The 19,767-nt window shown below is 35.1% G+C and overlaps 3 protein-coding genes across 7 annotated transcripts in view; all 3 read right to left on the reverse strand.

Annotated features, from left to right (window-relative positions):
• The window catches only part of LOC135123515 (mediator of RNA polymerase II transcription subunit 1), a 188,730-nt gene that overhangs the window by 81,483 nt on the left and 87,480 nt on the right, over positions 1–19,767 (reverse strand). The gene's annotated exons all lie outside the window — the stretch shown is intronic.
• The window catches only part of LOC135123182 (mediator of RNA polymerase II transcription subunit 1-like), a 99,316-nt gene that overhangs the window by 16,812 nt on the left and 62,737 nt on the right, over positions 1–19,767 (reverse strand). Inside the window, exon 2 of the mRNA XM_064047676.1 lies at positions 12,706–13,508. Within this exon, the coding sequence (XP_063903746.1) occupies positions 12,706–13,497 (792 nt within the window). The 5' untranslated portion in view covers positions 13,498–13,508. The remainder of the gene's footprint in view (positions 1–12,705; positions 13,509–19,767) is intronic.
• Positions 3,392–9,745, reverse strand: LOC135123518 (BTB/POZ domain-containing protein 9-like). Of its 5 annotated transcripts, none has more exons than XM_064048252.1 (11): positions 9,495–9,745; positions 9,375–9,437; positions 9,258–9,327; positions 8,947–9,203; positions 8,629–8,896; positions 8,377–8,569; positions 8,166–8,310; positions 6,766–6,887; positions 3,783–3,820; positions 3,543–3,733; positions 3,392–3,493 (listed from the first exon to the last, which is right to left on the reverse strand). In XM_064048252.1, the coding sequence occupies exons 1-11, from the start codon at positions 9,636–9,638 to the stop codon at positions 3,446–3,448; spliced, it is 1,539 nt and encodes a 512-aa protein (XP_063904322.1). In that variant the 5' UTR covers positions 9,639–9,745; the 3' UTR covers positions 3,392–3,445. The 5 variants fall into 5 exon arrangements, 3 of the variants coding, with proteins under 3 accessions (XP_063904322.1, XP_063904324.1, XP_063904323.1); XR_010279640.1 differs by lacking the exon at positions 3,392–3,493 and adding an exon at positions 4,038–4,174 and having other exon boundaries at positions 3,682–3,733; XR_010279641.1 differs by lacking the exons at positions 3,392–3,493; positions 3,543–3,733; positions 3,783–3,820 and adding exons at positions 3,845–3,861; positions 4,038–4,174.

The following is a 19,767-nucleotide window of genomic DNA, read 5'->3' on the forward strand; positions in this document are numbered from 1 at the left end:
ATCCCACCTTACGGGTCTCCACGCACGGCACAAACACGCGGGAGCTTGTCCGCGGGGCTGTTTTGACGACCCCACGCCAGGGGTTTAATCCCGGGGGGGCACGTTTATTTCCAGCCCTCCTCTACTGAACCGCCTTCGCGGCCGTCTAAGCCGACAACCACCAAGGCATGTCCAGGCAAGACGAGCCTCAGCCCTAACCTACATATCTGGAGAAGAGAAAATCCAGGTCGGACTTCCACCACCCCCAGGAGTGTTTAGTTCCGAGGGGCATATCCGCCCTCCCCAGACCCCCCTCCCCAGACAATGCCGGTCTCCCCCTATCCGCAACCCTGGGGACGCGCCTGATAGGTAGCTCAACCCACAGGAAAAATAGTAGTAGTAATAACAATAATAATAAAGTTATTAACAATCGTAGACAGTGTATGAAGAACAAAATGTCAACATTTTATTTTTTATACGGCATAATGAACATAATTACTACTTAAATTTCATTGTACACATAATAATTACAACAATAAAAAAACAACTAAAAGAATAGTCTTTCACAAATATGTAATTTAAAAAATAGGATTAAGAATTGTTATAAAACTGAAACCTTTTTTATACAACTTAACTTTTGGAAACAATGGACTTTTGGAATTGATAAATTTATACCTACTCTAAAAAAAAATATATATATACCGAGTTTAACGCAAAAATATAATCACCAAAAATGATGTATTTAAGGAAAATTTGTTTAAAAAAATCCGGACTGACCTTTGAAATGAATAAGTTTTTAATAGATGTTTCTGACAGACTCGGCAGAACTATTACACTGTTTTTTGCATGAATACTTTATTGGTATATAATAATAATAATATTAATAATAATAATAATAATAATAGTAATCTTTATTTGTCCAACAGTAACCTATTATAGGACAAACATATAACAAAATATAACATCTATTTAAACAAACAAGTCATCATATATAACATCAGCAGCTTTACACATAATAAATATCGGTGCTCTGCGCAGTACATTTGTACGTGGAGTTGGTAAGCGGAAATTGGATGCCGATCGTGACGTAAGACGAGGAACATTGAAAGGTACCTTGCTCAAAAGAAATTCGCAGCCAATTTGATAATGCACTAGTTTAGACAAAAATAATGCAGCACGTTGAGTTCTTCTTTCTCCTAATGACGGCAAATGATGACGTTCAAGCAGTTCAACTGAACTAGTTCCTCTTTCTGGATAAGCCCCATCGATTCTGTACGATAAGTACTTCAAGAAACGACGATAAATTTTGTCTAACATGAGTGCGTGAGATGCATATATGGGGCTCCATACTAGTATGCCATATTCCATTTTACTTAAAACATAGGAATAAAAGAGCTTGTGGGAAAGCAGAGAAAAATGTTGTGCCTCGGTGGGATTCGAACCCACGTCTCCAAGCAATCCGGGCTGGTATGCTAACCGCTACACCACAAGACAACTTATCTTTACTCTGCTTTACCCGCGTGTTATTGTGCCGCCACAGTACTCCCCCCCCCAGCGACACAGCGCGCGGTCGTGCTGGGGTGCGAAGGAGATAGTTGCTGGCGTCGCTCCTGCCACTCTTACGTTCGTCGTTCGAACCCTGGCGGTGCTGCGGACCCCGAACACAGCGGGCACAGGGCGGTGGCAGAAGGATGTTGCGTGCGCGTTGCCTGTCGGTGGTCACCAATGTGGGAAAGCAGAGAAAAATGTTGTGCCTCGGTGGGATTCGAACCCACGTCTCCAAGCAATCCGGGCTGGTATGCTAACCGCTACACCACAAGACAACTTATCTTTACTCTGCTTTACCCGCGTGTTATTGTGCCGCCACAAGCTGCTTCATTAAGTTTAAGTCACTAAAGTTGCGACAAGTGCGCATGACAAACCCCAAGGACTTAGACGCAGAAGAGCAAACACAATTAAGGTGCTCAACAAATGTCAACGTTGAATCAAAAACAACACCAAGATCTTTCATACAATCCTTCTTATCAAGGAGATAACCGTCAATCATATACTGCGTCGGTAAAGGAGAATGAGTTCTGGTGAAAGTAACGAAAAAGCATTTTTGCTTATTAAGAATGAGTTTATGGGTCATACACCATTGTGTCAATACGTTTAAGTTACTTTGCAATAAAAGAACTTCGTTGTAAGAATTGATTGACATATATAATTTAATGTCATCAGCATAAGCTAAGACTGGACAAGATAGTGAAAGCAGCAAGTCATTTATGAATAAAACAAATAATAATGGACCGAGATGGGATCCTTGGGGAACCCCTGATGTAGCAATAAATTCTCTAGAAGTAAAACCATTGTAGTAAACATAACAAACTCTGCTACTTAAATAAGACTCAATTAAAGCTAAAGCATCGGTGTTCAAACCAAAGTTATTAAGCTTCTGTATTAGAATGTTATGTTGAATCTTATCAAAAGCTTTCGATAAGTCGGTATAAATTACATCCACTCTTCCACGGTTATCAACCTCCTCGGCTAGATATTGTGCAATGGTTGAAAGATTGGTGTCAGTTGATCTTCCAGAGACAAATCCATGTTGGTAAGGCGAAATGTAACTCTTCACTTTATTGTAAATCACCTGATAAAGAAACTTTTCGAAAACTTTTCCAAAATTGGACAAAATACATACTGGTCTATAATTTGGAATGCATGATTTATCACCATTTTTGAACACAGGAGAAATACGGGCACGTTTCCAGAGACTCGGAAAAGTACAAGTTTTTATAGAAAGATTAAATAAAATAGATAGCGGTTTAGCAAAAACCAACCTGCAATCACGTATAAGGAACGAAGGTATATTTAAATAGCACTCAATTATAGACATCATTAAATATGAAGCATGACAATGGTCTGTGTTAAATAATTTTTCGCCAAAAATAATTTTAAGACATGAATGACACGATGTTTATTAATTTTAGTATTTTCGTTTTCGCGAGATCTAAATTTTCGTTCCGTTTTTACGCACAACGAATTAACCAATCACTGGGATACAAAACTACCGATTAAATCTTTTTTTGTTCCAAACAAAAACGATATATGTACAAGCTTTAAATTTTAATACCTTACCTAACTTCATGAAGCTTCATATAATTTCAAACTTTTGCTCGATTAATCCTATGTAGAATGTACAATATACCGATTTTCATTCCACCAATGAGCCCATACTTTTTAGAATTAACAAATAGTTAATGATTTCGCTAATTTCAGTGGTTGATTTTTTTTTTTTTGACATTATCGGGAAATTATTATTTCGATTATTCAGTTTTTGCTTAGAAAAGGCGGCAAGTGTAGACTCCGACATTCACTATGAGTCCTTTAGTGCTAAATTTTTTTTGAGGATGTGTAGTTTATGAAAAAAGTGTTGGGATGGTAACAAATTTACTAGAGAAGTTTACATATTTTGTTCGTATTGCAATTAGAAACATTCAAAATCTTCCAAAATCTGTTCGACGTGGTCCTTTGTCTGTTGAATAGGCAGTAATTAGAACTGTTAACAAAAGGGTGCAACTTACCTTATTAGGAGAAAGTTGGCCAGTAATTCTAATCAAATTGACTACTCTTTCGTTAAAACGGAGAAGTACGTTTTCGTTTATTGGACGTTTAACTATTTCCAAATGTTCAATGTTGTTAACAGTTTCTATACTAGATATGGATTTGTAAAATTGCAGCCTAACCGTTATCTGTGAAATCATGTATGGCTGATCTAAAACGAAAATGTTATTTTTTTATATATAAATAATTAGCAAACTTACTTAGATACAGATACGTACTAAATGAATCAGACGTCCCCCTGTGTTGATAAATAAAAAAAAGTTTAAAAACCGTTTCTGTCTACAACATCGGGATAAATTTAACCTATCCCACTCAAATGAGTGATTGTTGTACAATTATTTCAAACACAAATATATTTTTCATTTATTTAAATTTTATTGCAGATAACATTCTGTATGTTTTACGTGGACTAACGCATTATTATCGTACTCGTGTGGCCATAGAATTTTGCTTACCTATATCTCCTTGTGAGCAAACTTCACACATGTAGATAGTAGTGCTTCCACGTATAACGTAAACAACCATTAGATACTTTTAACATTAACTATCTATTTTTGTGTGTTCTAATGGTATGTTTACGTATATTTCATTTCTAAAAATTGTGACATATATCTCAAAGTTATAAAAGAAGCGATGAAACTTAATTCATTAGTCCAAATACAGTGAAATCTCTCTTCAGCGGACAGCTTCAGAACTGAGCAAAACCCGTCCTCCCATTTGAGTGTCCGTTAATGAGAAAAAAAATTAATTGTATAAGTATTTCGTTTTTACAAGCGTAATAACGAGCGGGCCAATTTCAAGTTGGTTTGCAATTAATTGCAAGCGCCGTTGCTATGGTGATCTCGTAGAACTCTTAATACAAACCATTATATTTTTGCGAGGTTACCATAGCAGCGCAGCTTGCAATTAATTGCAAATCAACTTGAAATTGGCCCGTAAGCCTATATTAATAAGAAAATGAACTTTTTGGAATACTTAAAATGAAGAGAAAACAGTTCAGTGTAAAATTAACTAATTATTAAAATACCTAATCCAGTTATGTAGTTTGGCGGTTGTTGGATTTAAATAAAATATTGCAAAGTGTAATTTCAAGCGAATAATATTTCCAATGCTTTAGAATCTCCTTGATATTTGACAGATTGTAGCAAGTCCTTTACCATATCAATAGACTGTTGATAATTTGCTACTTGTCCCTCATTTGCCTCGTCAAATCTACTACTAATAAAATGTTATCTATGTTAAAAACTCTTCTAAGTTAGTGCTGTTAACACGTAATGTTTGGCAGTGGTTCCACATTTCATTTATTCTCATTCTTAATCTTACTGATCATGTTAACACAATTTTCTTGTTTCACTGCAAGAATTTACAAAAAAGAAACCCGTTACATTTGCGTGATAGATGTCTTTGGCAACTAGATTTTCAAAGGTTGAGGATTCTTGGTTATGAAAGTTTCTACATCTTGGTTCACACTTGCTGGTTCACCAGAAATAGCCTTAAAATAAATGTTAAGGCGTTTACGAATTTTTCAAGCCAACCAGTTGAAGCATGAAATTTCCATACCCTAAACTCTTCATTTGGCTTGAATTACAGGTCCTCAAAGTCTAATATTTGGGGAAAAATACTGGCATATGCATTAAGTTATCTGATGCAGCAATTTCTTTTCTATTTTTGTAAAGCATTCATTACATAATTTGTCAATGTTTAATCTTTTTAGACTCAAATAAATTCGTTTTTTCTACAGTTGTATCAAAAATGCTGAAAAACACACGACAAACTCACTTTGAAAGATACTTTCTGTACATACATATGGTGTGCAAATTTTTCACACAGTCTTGTCATAATTGACTTTTGATATAGGTAACCAAACTTATTGAAATTATCCAAACAACAAACAAAATAATTAGTTGCTTCGCTTCGATTCAGTGCTGAGAATTATGATAACGGCGTTTTATTTAGTCATCAACTGAAGTTTCTACCACCTAAAATCGGACAGAATCGCCCGCTCTCTATAAAATAAAAGTAATTACTGGACGTTCATTCAAACAGAAATAGCGTCCTTGAGTTGGTTTAGAAAATTTTTGCGTATCATTTAAGTGTAAAAAAAGTATAAAGTGCAACACGTTTGAAATTGACTTTTTTCACACTTCTTTGCCTGCTAAACGTCAAACTCGTGTGAAATAGTATATTATTAGCCAAGGTTGCAGAGCCAAGCATTCTATACCGAGCGCAAATTAGAACCTGAGACGCGCAGCGTCGAGGGTTCTAAGTGCGAGGTCTAGAAGTGGCTTTGCAACCGTGGTTAATATACTATTTTTTTCACTAGTAGAAACCATAAGACAATAAACTGAAAAATAAACGTTCAATTTTTTGACACAACATGATTTTGTTTTGATTTCTAATCAAACTTAATCTAAATCTTCAACACAAAGAAAACCGTTTATATTTGTCGCTGAGTTAATCATTTTATCTTGTACCATCTACCAACTACCATGCGTATACTCAAGTAATGTTTGTAGCACATATTTGTTCATTTTTTAAGAAATAATCACATCAAACATTGCGTACATAACCTCAATTTTTCTTTTTGAACCGGTGGTAGCAAAAGTTGAATTTGCTACCACTAAATGAGTCAACATTTGCATGCGTCCAGGCTGCTAGTGAAAAAAGGATCTTTTCAAAACTTGTTGCACAATATAGTATTACGCCAGTATTAAAAAAAAAGTACCACATATGTAATAGTACCGACTGTTTTAGTTTCCCCCATTTTAATATGTTTGGACACGTCTTTAAGAGTTAATATACAACATTTTAACGGCGTTTTTCTCAATTTTAAGTAAAAAGTAGCATAAATAGCTAATGCATATTGCTTAAACACTTGTCTACAGATTTGTGATTCAAAGAAATGCTCCAATCGATGTAAAAACCAGAGGGCGTTCAGCTATAACTACCGCTCAGAAGATATCTAATATATCTATTATTTTACACAAATGCGTGGTATCCGTGTCCACTCAAAGGAGAGTCCGTTTATGAGAGGTTCACGTATATATTTTTTTATATTGTCAGTACTCAGACTATGCAAACAATGTTCGACTTAAAAGAGTTGTCCGCTTATAGGGGGTGACGGAGAGATTTCACTGTAGTTTCACCAGAAATAAGAAAAAATGGAATATGTAAACATCTTACTTTGATAGTATGAAGGTTTCGGAAGTTATGATGTTTGAAAAAGGGCAAACAATTTGGTTATGTATTTTAGGAACCTTACTGCTCATGTAAACTTGAAATCTACAAATTCTGGCTCCATCGGTCTACAAAGAAATTCATAGCATTATATTTTTAATGTGGTGAGTAGATTGTAGATCACAGTTAGTCAAGATTTGAAACTTGGCAATGTGTAATAGTAAATTTTTAACACTTTTATCTATGGTGTGAACAGTCAATATATTCTACTAGTGTTATCTCCAAAAATAGAGTTTAATTAGTGCAACATTTTGAGTAACACAAAATCCATGCCATATTTATAACATAAAAATAACGAAAAAATTTTCAAAAGAGCCCCATAACACAAATACAAGTTTCATTTTTTACATAAGTATAGATTTTGAACCTGTTATCTCACTTTTGAACGAATGGTTATTTTTCGGTGAAATTTGGAATCTGATTTAGGCGTCTTCACATTTTAGTTGGCAACAGCGCTTTGGACGTTATTTTTATTTGTTTCAGTATCTATGGTTACTCGTTAATAAAAAAAGAACAATCGTTTAGGAATAAAGCAAACGTGTTTTTTTAAATGAATGGTTCGACATGCATACCATTTGCTTTCTCTACTTGACAAGATTAGAAATCACTACTAAATTTTAGCATCTAGTCTGATTCACATATTTTTGTCTTTCTGTCGGAAGTAAAAATATTTGCATGTACAGCGTGGAGGGTGGAATAAGAACGGAGGAATACGGTGAAATTTGTGGCACCGACCCCTATGAATCTAAACACCGTTTACGACTATGCATTCGACTTATTAACCACGCCCCTACGTTCGAAAGTATCGCTAAGCAGCGGCGGAGCAATTTGGTTTATCATCCATCAAGGGGATGATTATGAAAACTAAGTGTCTCTCCAAGATTGTTTACTTTCATCACAGATTTACAAAGTTTGCAGCTCACGATGTTGAGTTTATTAAAAAAAGACACATTACGTATAAAGCAAAATAACTGGTTTGTACAGTAACACGATCGGTATTTCTAGGTCTGCTTGCACGTGCGCATAACCCATAAACCAAACGTAAACGATGTTTGCTGTGTGATTTTGTCTCAAAACCGTATCACTGGAAGCATACGACATGCTCCCCGCGTTCTTATTCCAATCACCTCGATGTACAGTTATTTTATCTTGCTTAGGGCCAGCTTATAGAATATTTTAATTGAGATTAAGTTAATTATGTTTTTAATGAGGCGTTTAGTGACGCCTGATTGACGTAGAGTCTGTCACGTGGTACTTTAATGCCGCATTAAAAATTTACCATTAATCAAATATTTAATTGAGCTTCTGTAAACCGGCTCTTAGGTTAGTAAAATTATAATATGTACCTTTAAGACTATCCTAATATACCTAGCCTGTTGTCCTTCAAAATATAAGTTTTGAATGCACGCACAATAGTATTTGCTGTAATCTATAACATTATGCCACTTTTCAAGGTCTGTTGAAACTTCTATGTAGTAACGGGGCCACGAACTTCGACAGATATGTACGTATCATCTCAAAAAATCATTAAACAAACTCGGAAATAACGGTACTTACCCATATATTACATACATTTTTATGTAATTGAAGCATTTTACGGCACCAAGATCTACAGTAATACCGTTTTTATCGTCCTCATTGTGATAAGCACCTTCTTCATACCTTTCAGTTTCTTCAAAAAACATTGCGGTATTTAATCCAGAAATTACTTTAACATTATATTCTGCTGTAGCAAGATTTTTATCTTTCACTAAAAATATATCCAAATCTATATTTCCGACTTGTCTCTTAATCAGTCTTCGTACTTACACCGTCCAGCAAAGCATCGCTGTGTTTCTTTCGGACCGTTAACCTCAATCGCTGCAAGAGCATTCAACAGTTTTGCTTTATCTACTATTTTAGACGGCCAAACAACAGTCAAAATTTCGTTTCGCGTTAACGTAGATATCCGAATACATTCAATAACCAACTTGTTTAATAAGTCTTTGTTAATTTTGCACCAGTTGGCCACTATCTTAAAGACATTAATTTCTTCAACAGGAAACGCATCTCTTTTCAACAAGTTAATCATAGATTTCTGAAATGCATCATTACGTTTAAGTATACCTAGCTTTTTGGAGATGTTACTTGTGTGAGAATATTGAAAAAATCATATTCTAGCTTTTGCGAAACATGCTTATCAATAAAAGTATGACATATTTCTCTTAACTCGTCCATGTCATGTGCATTGGCCTTGTTTAGAAAGGAACATACATTTGACAAATTCACAATGGAATTCATTTTTTCGATTATACTCTTTTCCAGTGTTTTTAATGAATATTCGTGTGCTAGCTGCAATATATCGGATATGTCATTTTCGTCTTCCGATGCGATGGCAATGGATCCTGCAACAAATTTTACAGGATAATATAGATATTTAGTTAATTTTGGCTGACTACCTGTATACATGTAACACAGTATTGTTTCAAAAGCTTTGGAAGGCACATTCCGTAAAGTAATCTTATAAGTCTGAAAACAATTTAGTAATGTTAATATTTCCATGAACACTCTCTTACTTGTTTTTTTGGGTTTTTCATTAAAAGAGACTCAAAATATTTACACCTAGCAGCGAGAACAATCTGAAAGTTAAAATTTATTCTATGTTAATCATTTTGTAAACCACTGAAAAAACTTACTTTGTGCGCATGAATTTTTTTATCGGGTAGGATTAGTTGAATGTCGGAAAACGTTTCCCTCAAGTAGTAAGGTGACATATCTTCATACATTTTCGAAGAATCAGTAATAATTATTTTTTGTTGGGGTTCTGCTTCGTTTGCCATTGTGGTTGGTAGAAATCTAAAAATATTAAGACAAGGAAATATTTTAGCGGTGGCTGAAATAAAGTTTCTGGTGCGATTGCAACTTGATTTCTGATTACTGATTAGATTTAAATCTTGCCGTTACGCCTTTGGAATGACTTACATTTATCTATAGATTTGTTAACTTACTGATAAACCGATAAAGAAATGTTTGAATCGACTAGAACACGTGATCTTTTTCAACTGTTGTAAAATTAGACATAGTTCGGTACACCCCATATCTTGAATCCTTACTCACTCTTTTAATTATTTAATTTTTATTATGATAAAGTGCGATATGATGTCTCTGATGCTCAGTAATTACCCACTTGTCTTTAAGAAACAAGATAGGTTGCAATAATTAATCTCCAAAAATTATGTTGTTATTTCATAGTTTATTAAAAGTTTTACTTAATTTTAAAATTTATACAACGGGCCCGTAAATAGTTATCCGTTGCTGTAGCGCTAGAAATGTACAGTTTTTAATTTTACAGTTTATTTTACTAGTTACTATGATGATAAATTCACAGCTGATAACCTCGTTTTGAGAACTTAAATTAATTATTTAAAAAATTCCCACTATTATTTACTATACCTATGCTTCTTACATAATCGTTTATTATTACTGTAAAAGAACCAATATCTAACGTCGAAATATTGCAAATCTTTCAGAAAATTTCTAAAATCTTGCTTGACCTGTTGAAAAGAAATATATATGTAGAAAATGCAATTGAATCGGTGTTTTTGGTAATTAATATACTTATAACTGCATGGTCAACCTTCAGTGCTGATGAAACTTACTTATTTTTCTTTAAAGTTTAGATGTTGGCAATCACTATAGCGAGCATATTTTCTGTTTTTAATAGTTTCATATTTAACGTCATCCATTGAAGTTTTTATAATTTTATAAATCGTAACAATATCTTCATACGTGAAATTATATACGGCTGATCTAAAAACAAAAAAATGTGAATTAAATTAAACGTTTAAATAATTAACGCCGATACTTAAACAGAAAATCGTAGTAGTGCTTTAATTTTTTTTATGTCTAATGATATATTATACTTCCAGTTTTGAAAGAGTGAACTTCGAGCAAAGGACTTACGGTAGTAACTAGCCTCAAATTTTTTGTACTGATCATTACACCCCTAAATCGTGTTGAATTTTTTCCCCGAAATCAAGGCATATAGGTATATATATATATATATTACCGAAAAGACAAAATTTTACATAGTTTGTATATGATGTGATATAACCAAAAAACGCAATTTTAAAATTATGAAAACTCAAATATTAATTCGATTTACTATGATATTTTAATATATAAAAATCAAATTTTAACACGAATAAGAGCGGAATAATAAAAGCTTTATGATAATTTGTGTAAGATTCATGTATCAACTTCTTCAGAAATTGGTACGTTTTTGGATAATTGACAACACCGTCGAGAATTCTCCCCTATAACATTCATAAGTTCGTTACTTAGGAGTTTTGTACGATGCCAAATCAAATCGGAACGGACGTTCCACATGTTTACGATAGAAACCATTTTTTTCGATGATCATATTTTAGCAATTTGAACTTACAGAATATTTATGTGACAGCTAGAATAGGAGTTCTTCTGATGAGGGAATTACCAAACATCCTACAATGATGCTTAAATCGTAGTGTTAGTCGTAGATTTGTTTTAAACTTTTCTAACCAAAGCAATAATAACAACGTTATTATAAAAGAAAAACGTAAACATTTTTATTTGTTTTGGGTTTTGCCTTAAAATATTTGCATCTGATACCCAATCAAAAATTAAAAGTTTGTTTAAAAAACTGATGTTAACAGTATGTCGGAAAAAGTCTCTGTTAAATAAAAAAGACACATATCATCAGAAACTTTTGAGGATTTTCTAATGGGGATCGTTTGTTCAGGTTCTTCGTTTTTTGCCATTTTATGATGTGCAAAAATATAGATCAATTTATTTTATCGGTGATTAGATTTGTTTGTCTACGAGAAAATATCTGTAGAATTGTGAAAATCGCTTTATTTTTGTAGAATTCTTTCTGATAAGGAAATTATTGGAGTTGTTATCAAGGAGGAGGACAACACTTTTATTTATCTCTGAATAATATGCTTTCGTAAACGATCAGTTAAAATGTTTTAATAATCTGTAACTGATTTCGCCTTTAAGCAGTTGTTGAGCAATTCTTTTCTTTAAAATTTTAAAATAAAATAAAAATTCTCAATTGCGGCTGTTTGTCAAGCTGTATGTCGGTGATTTTTTAACAAACAATAGCCAAGTTTTGGGGATACTATTTAAATAAAAAAAAACTTTATCAAAATTTGTTTATTCATCCCCACTAAAAACGTAACGACGTCATGCTAATATTTTGCTGAATAAATATGTAGATTTAAAAAAATGGCTGTAATATGTACTACTTACTTATTAATCCAAACTTATTTTTAACGTTGTGAGTAGTAAAGGCGTGGAATTAGTGGTTTTTGCGCCGAAAAACCGAAAAATGTTTGCAAATTTTATTTTTTATGTTAATCCTAAGTTAAAATAAAGATATGGGGATGTAATGTTAAAGTAAATGTAAAAGAGTGTGCTACGCCTTCATTTCAAGTGAGTTTTTCCATTACAAAATTTTTTGATGACGTCATCAACTTTTTTGCAAGGACATGAATATCAATTTGAATAGATGTAATGTAATACTAAAAGTAACAGTACTGCATTTCCAAATTTTCGGGAAAACAGTGTGAACCGTTCTTGTAGATTTGGAGATGATGTTATCCCATTGGTGGTGTGGATGATTAGTCAAATTTTGGTTAGCCGTTTATCATCTAGATGATATGCCTAATATACATACAAAATTTGACAACAATCGGTCCAGTACTTTCGCAGATTACGTGTCAAATAAAAATCGACACAGACGCCAGACAGACAAACAGACGGAAACGGGAGATCACTTGAGGTCATGAAACGTCGAAAAAACATGAAAGTGGCAAGTCGTCCGGACTAGCTTACGCTCAGGAAGTAATAATTTCTTCGGCTTACCTTATCTGAGTCGGCCAGCAACTCAGCCGGATCCAAACCACTCATCAGTTCCAAATCCGATTGAAACCCCAACCCCGAATTCGGCGTCGGGATCTCGTTCTCTTGCGATATCGGCGTGCTCCTCGACGTCGAGTCGCTGCTCGACGTCTCCACCAGCATCTCCGCGTCCGTCGCCTCGCCCAGCTTCCTCTTGTTCTTCCACAAATCGTCCGACTTCCTCTTATGCGGCCGCTTCATCTTCTCCTGTCCGTTCCCCGACAGAATGTTCGTCAACTCTATGCTGCTCAGCATGCCGTCGCTCGTCTGAAAATTCTGGAAATTCGCGTTGGCCATCATCGACTCGTTGAGGAACATCCCTTGATGTCCCTGCATCATCATGCCGTGGCCGCCGTTACCAGGGGGTTCTTGCTTGATCTTGTCTAACCCCCCGAATTCCGTCAATCCTCCACCTGGGGCCCCCTTGTGACCCCCAGGGTCGCCGGAACCGAGGGGTAAACTAAAATTTTCGTGCCCGTTGTAATGGCGTTTGGCAGCTTGCTTCTCCCATAGTTTGATCACAGCGCGCATCGTCACCGGGATGGAGAAGCACCGGTTTAGGATCTTCGTGCTGAGATCGGACGTGGCGTCGGGAGCGTTCGCCGGAGGCGGGGTTCCCGGACTGCGGATCTTGCAGACGAGGTTCGAAATGTCGGTTAGGTCGATTTCGGCGGTGGCCATGCTTTCTTCGACCGGGTGCTCGAGGGAGAGGGAGATGTGGGTCCAGGAAAGGGCACTTATTTCGAACATGGTCATGTTTTCGAAGTCTGAAATGACAAGGCAGTTTTAGAAATAATGAACGAGTGGTTGAATACATTTGGAGAAAAAAATTGTCATTCACATTATGGAAGAGTTTATTAAGAAAACCAAAACGCATATCTTTTAATAAACATTTATTTCATGTTTTTTTTGAGATTACGTCATCACTCATTTGAAGCGAATAAAGAAATACAATTTTGTCAAAGTTCTATGGTCATCAACTTTTAAGTAGGGACAAAAACTTATATAAATTTGGAAGGGTACAACGCAGTACAGTAAACAATAGTCCTATGTTCAAAAAATTTCAGGAAAATGAAATTACTTGTTTTTTACTTAATTAGTCAAAAAAGTAGTTTATCATTTAAAAAATTAATCGATGGAATTTCTAAGAGAAATTGTACAATTGTTGTCGGATTTTGAATTTTCCCACAGAAAACTAATACACAACAGTAGTAAAGGCGTGGAATTAGTGGTTTTTGCGCCGAAAGTGCAGCGGGTCCAAAAGTGCAGCGGGGGTGTTATCAGCACCCTATCACCTTATCACCGGATATTGGTTTGTGTTTTCTTAAGTGCATCCGGTTGTTATCACAGCTCCATCAGAAAATGTACGAAATTGCAGCGCCTTCGATTAGTTGTGTATTGAGGGTTACATCCATACACGCACATTACATGTATCCTCAATTATAATAATTCTGATTATGAAGTCGATAATTATTTTAATTAATTTAATAATTTTGATAACGAAACGACTAACATGGACACCATAGACCTACTTCTTTTCCTCTTATGTGCGCGGGTATAGTTTATTAAACCGTAATTTCGTGTATTGCGGATTGCATGCACATTATATATCATCAATTGGTTTGAATTGCTGAATTTGATTTGATTACTTTAATTAATTTAAACATTTTGATAACGAAATGAGTAATTTATACATCATAGGGCTATCTCCTCTTTTTCTTCTTTTTCTTACCTGCTCGGGTATGGTTAATTAAATAGTAAGTTTGCGTATTGCAAACTGCATACATACACATAATATATATCAGCAATTGCTTTGAGCTGGTGAATTTTGATAAATACTCATGATTCACACTCCATTAACACCGTTTTAATTGATAGGTTGGTAACATCACCACTAATTATTCTCCACTTTCTTTAATTTAATAATTTTGTTAACGAAATGAATACTTTGCACTTCATATGGCTATCTTTTTCCTCTCATATGCTCCAGTATAGTTTATGACCGTGTAATGCCGATTGCATGCACACATGCATATTATGTATCGTTAAGGGTTGAAGTTGTGAAATTCTGATAAATTATTTAATTAATTTAATAATTTTGATAACGAAATTAGCAATTTGTTCATCATAAGACTATTTCTTTTTCTCTTATATACTCGAGTATAGTTTATTAAATAGTAAATTCGCGTATTCAGACTGCATACATACATGTTATACCGCCTGCCTGGAAAATGGCGGATTAACTCTTCAGTACGTTATACACGGGCGTTTCGGGAGTCCCAAAAAAATAATAAAAAAATTCTTTATGATGTACATTACGAAAAAAACGTAATTTTATAAAAGTAAAATTAGCAACACTGCACACCCCTAATGCATGAATACGTCCGGCTTACTTTCTGGTTTCTTAGTAACGATAGTAACTGAAATCCACCTTCGCTTTATATCAGGCAAACATTATTGTCAAATGGAATTTTATCAAATTATTACAAAAACAATACAGCCATATCTTTGTGCAATCTAAATGAAATGGTAATTAAACATGGTCATGGGCGAGAAAAATATTAACTAAAAGTTTTATTACTAGTTATTGTGATGATAAATGAGCTGTTTAGTTGTTAAACGTAGCGAAAGAACCAATTTTAAAATCATTATAACTCCACCAAAATGTGAGAAGGATTTTTTTTACTATTTTTCCCAGACTCACCAGTTGATTGTTAAGAGCGTAGCGGAGAGTTAATCAGCCATTTTCCAGACACCCGGTATATCATCATTTGTTTTAAGCTGTTGAATTTTAATAATCACCATAATTCGGTTAATAATTTGCATCTCAAGTACCTGTAATTAACTAACTATTCAAAATCGATATCAACTTCCTATATCATCATCAAAAATAAAAAGAAGTGTGATTTTAACCGAATTGATGAATCTCATAAACTATAAAAGTAAGGCTAACTCTTCTTCTTGTATATTCGGATATAAATTAATTATAAATTAATATCATAAATTAATGTATTGCGGATTGTATCCATACCCATATAGTAGAATTCTTTTCATTTTAGCAAGGTGTTCTAAAACTGTACCAATCACGTCAAATGGCTTGTTTTTGCTACCGAGATACTATTTGCACACATAAAGAACACCATCATATGGACGATGTTGCAGGTGGGTTAAAGGTGAAATTCAAGATTAATCCAACAATTTTATTTTGATTTTAATGTGTATCACGGTTGTATACACATATCATCGAGTGGAACGAGACATTTTCAGTGACTAAATACTAGCGCTTTAGCTAATAATTTGATTATTACGTTAACGTCTAATTTTAATAGGGACTAGTTTTATAAATCGTCTGTTCCGGATTGCACGCACACATGTACCACCAGTTGGTTTGAGATGAATGTTGGACTCAATCAGCGGGTAATTGTAACATATCTTAGTAATGATAATGACTAATGTTTTGTAATAATAATTGAAATAATTTTCTATTACCTTCATTTGCGAAAATATCAACGTTCAGATGACTTAGGTAAATTTTGTGTCCATGGAAACCAAAAGTGTATCTCATAATCCAGTACACAACTACTATGTGGTCAAAATTTGCATATAAACTTCTTACTCAAATCAGTCCTCGTTGGAATAGACAATTATCTGACAAAAAAGAAAATCAATAAAATATCAAATTTTTGTTAAAACTTACTTGGAATCACCACGAATCGAATTAGGCATTCATACTTGTATCCGAATTTTCAAAGTTAGAACTAAGTGTAAGTTTAACACTTTAGATTGTTTAGATATCACATATCTAAATTACTATTCGCATCGTCTTCATTATCCGAAAATAGAAATACTGTTGATGTATCCTCTAAAAATACGTATATACATGAACCGTAAAGGGATATTTTCACAAACAAGCAAATATGTATTCATACAAATAAAAAACACTACGGGTTGATGGTGGAATGTGAAAAAAGAAATGTCTGAATTTCGTAAAGCATTAACTAAAACTAATTTTTCAGAGGGATATGGACGGATTTCTGTAAAGCAATGACACTAATTGCAAATTTTGACACGTACCACTCTTACAATTTTACGGAAGGTTAAACTTTCTTAGTAAATAACGTCGAGGCGCCACACTAGTTAGACCTTCTAGAAGATAAAGCCCCTAACATCCCTAAGACGACGACTTATTAAGTAAGCGAAGAAGGTTTAAGGTGTCAGTTTTTTTATTAGGTACTCATAATCAGATTGACCAAATGAGAATTTTTTTTTACTAAACAATGAGTTACGTATAGGTCAATGTAAATAAATTTTAATTAGAACCACAATGTTGATAACCCATGCCTGGTTATTAGAAACATCATAGGTATAGGTTTTGCATAATAATCTTTCTCGATCCGACCTTCCAGGTAGGTAGTTCTCAAAAATATTTAAATGATTACACACAGATTGTTAAGTCCTCGCAGAACTTCCAGAGACAGTAATTTGTAGTTAAACAATGGCACAACTGATGTGACGTAAAGATCAGACAAGATTTCTGTCCGGAGTGACAGAAAAGTAAGAAAACATTTTTAAATACAACCTGTATATTTTTAGAGATCCTTGTAAATTTTTTTCTGAAAACGCAGCTGTATAACGATGAATTTATTGACGCAATTATTTACGTCTAAAAATGTAGTTGCTTTATACTAACATTTTTGATACCAAGTTTGAAAATTTTTGGTAACTTTTCTGTTAATGTACAGAAATATTTCATTTTGAAAATTAAATTTCTTCCACACGAAAATAATTCAATATAAAATTTTATTGCGAACATTATTCATGCCTGAAAATATTACATTATGATACATAATGAATTCAGAAGAAAGATATTTGCAAGAATCTCTAAAAAGTGGGTTGATAGAAAGTGATTAAAAAAAAGTTGAATGACGTACACAAAAACAAATGCACGTTAATAATTATTTTTCAAAACAGATCGGGGTATACTTGACGTATCACAAATTGGTGTAATCGAAAAATTGCGAAATAATTTTTAACTTGAAGTGCAGGCGATAAAAATATAATCAACGATTAGTCTTGCGTATAAAATTAAAAAAAGAACATTCTCAGCAAATTTGTATGTCTATTTCAACTTACGTATTCAGTTTTAGCTAATTATGGACAAAGTATAATCAAACAAATAAATACTGTTACGATTGACGGGCGAATAATAAATCGGGCGTTGCAGGGGTCGTAATTGTAGGTCGTGGTGTTTGCAACCTTTCTTCGAGCTCCTTGATCTTGTTTTCCATTTCATTTCTCACCTCGTCCACTTCATTTCGCATGACTTGGAGGATTTCACTTCGGCTGTTCAAAAGTGTAGTTTGCATAGCTTTTAGATTTTCTTCCATTATTCTTCGATCTTCTTTTCTACTTTCTTCCATTATTCTTTGATTTTCTTCCATTATTCTTCGATTGTCTTCCATTATTCTTCGATCTTCTTTTCTATTTTCTTCCATTATTCTTTGATTTTCTTCCATTATTCTTCGATCTTCTTTTCTATTTTCTTCCATTATTCTTTGATTTTCGCTCAACATTTTCATCATTTTGGTCAGTTGTTCCTCCATGTTGGCTGTTTGCGCTCTTGTGGTAGTCGGCATAAAATTTTCTTCTAGAAACTTCTAGAGTCTTGACGGACGTCGCGCGAGAGAATTTTCTCGAAAGTTCACTTTGTTCCGGTCTCCCCTAGTAGCACCAACACAAATTCGAATCCCGATTTATTTCACAATTAATCCCACTCCTGACACCAGTGTTACGATTGACGGGCGAATAATAAATCGGGCGTTGGTAAAACTCAAAAAATTTATTTCTTTAGTTGGAATTACAACACTATCTATAGCAACGAATATGTACAGAAATTATTCCGGCGCTCTCGACTGTCTTCACTGGATGAATGAATCCATTACCTACGGTCGCCTCTATTTAAACTCATATTCTCTGATCGAGATCCTTCACGAACATCCATCGCGACTCCGCTTCGCGACTCCCCTGGACGCTGCTTCGAGACGGCTCCAGATCTGTCTTTATGCGCCCGCCTCTAGGCCGTCGACACCGTCAGCAGTGATGATTCACCCATCAGCGCCGTGCGTACGTCCAGAAAGCTCTCGACGGCCATAGGCGTCGTACTGGGGCGGCGTAACGGTGTATTTCGTAACACTGCCCCCCTCTTCAAATCCGATCGTCCCGATCGGAAGCGTCTTCGTTGTTTCCTTCGTACCGTTTTAGTCGATCGAGATGAACGATCTTCATCTTCGTCTTCGGTCCACGTTGGATCCGATAAACTACGTCATTTATTCTAGTGACGATAGTGTATGGACCTTCCCAGTCAGGAGCCAGTTTTGGGCAACGTCCCTTCTTCCGTCGGGGGTTATACAGCCACACTAAGTCACCTTCCTGGAATCCGCCACAGTTGGCTTTCACATCGTAACGAGTCTTCATTCGATCACTGGCAATCTTGATCCGGCCCCTCACTAGTTCATGCACGTTGACCAACTTCTCTTTCAGTTCGTCCACGTAGTCACGTACTTCCATTGGTTCTTCGGATGGTAATCCAAAGACTAGGTCACAGGGCAGCCGCAATTCCTTCCCAAATACAACGTGAGCAGGTGTTTGACCCGTGGTGTCGTGGATAGCTGCGCGGTAGGCCAACAGGAATAGTGGGAGGTGCTGGTCCCAATCCCTTTGGTGCTCTTCTACCACTTTCGAAAGATGTTGCTCCATAGTCCGATTGAACCTTTCCACCATGCCGTCGGACTGTGGGTGTAGTGGCGTTGTCCTGGTCTTGCGTATTCCCAGTAGCTGCATCACTCTTTGGAAGACGTTGGATTCGAAATTGCGTCCCTGGTCTGAGTGAAGTTCCAAGGGGACGCCAAATCTACTGATCCAATTGTCAACCAGTACTTTCGCGACCGTGACGGCTTCCTGATTTGGAATGGCATAGGCATCTGGCCACTTGCTGAAGTAGTCGCTAGCCACCAGGATAAACTTGTT

Source organism: Zophobas morio, unplaced genomic scaffold, assembly GCF_036711695.1.
Source record: "Zophobas morio isolate AGI-343-1 ecotype UQ-CSIRO unplaced genomic scaffold, CSIRO_AGI_Zmor_V1 ptg000006l, whole genome shotgun sequence".
NCBI lineage: Eukaryota > Metazoa > Arthropoda > Insecta > Coleoptera > Tenebrionidae > Zophobas > Zophobas morio.

Excerpts from the sequence above, each read along its gene's own strand:
- LOC135123518 (XM_064048252.1), bottom strand. The coding sequence starts at position 9,638 with ATGGCAAACGAAGCAGAACCCCAACAAAAAATAATTATTACTGATTCT. Across the intron at positions 8,570-8,628 it reads GCGATGCTTTGCTGGACGGT|TGAAAGATAAAAATCTTGCT; the intron begins GTAAGTACGAAG and ends ATATATTTTTAG. Across the intron at positions 8,311-8,376 it reads AAAATGTATGTAATATATGG|TTCGTGGCCCCGTTACTACA; the intron begins GTAAGTACCGTT and ends TATCTGTCGAAG.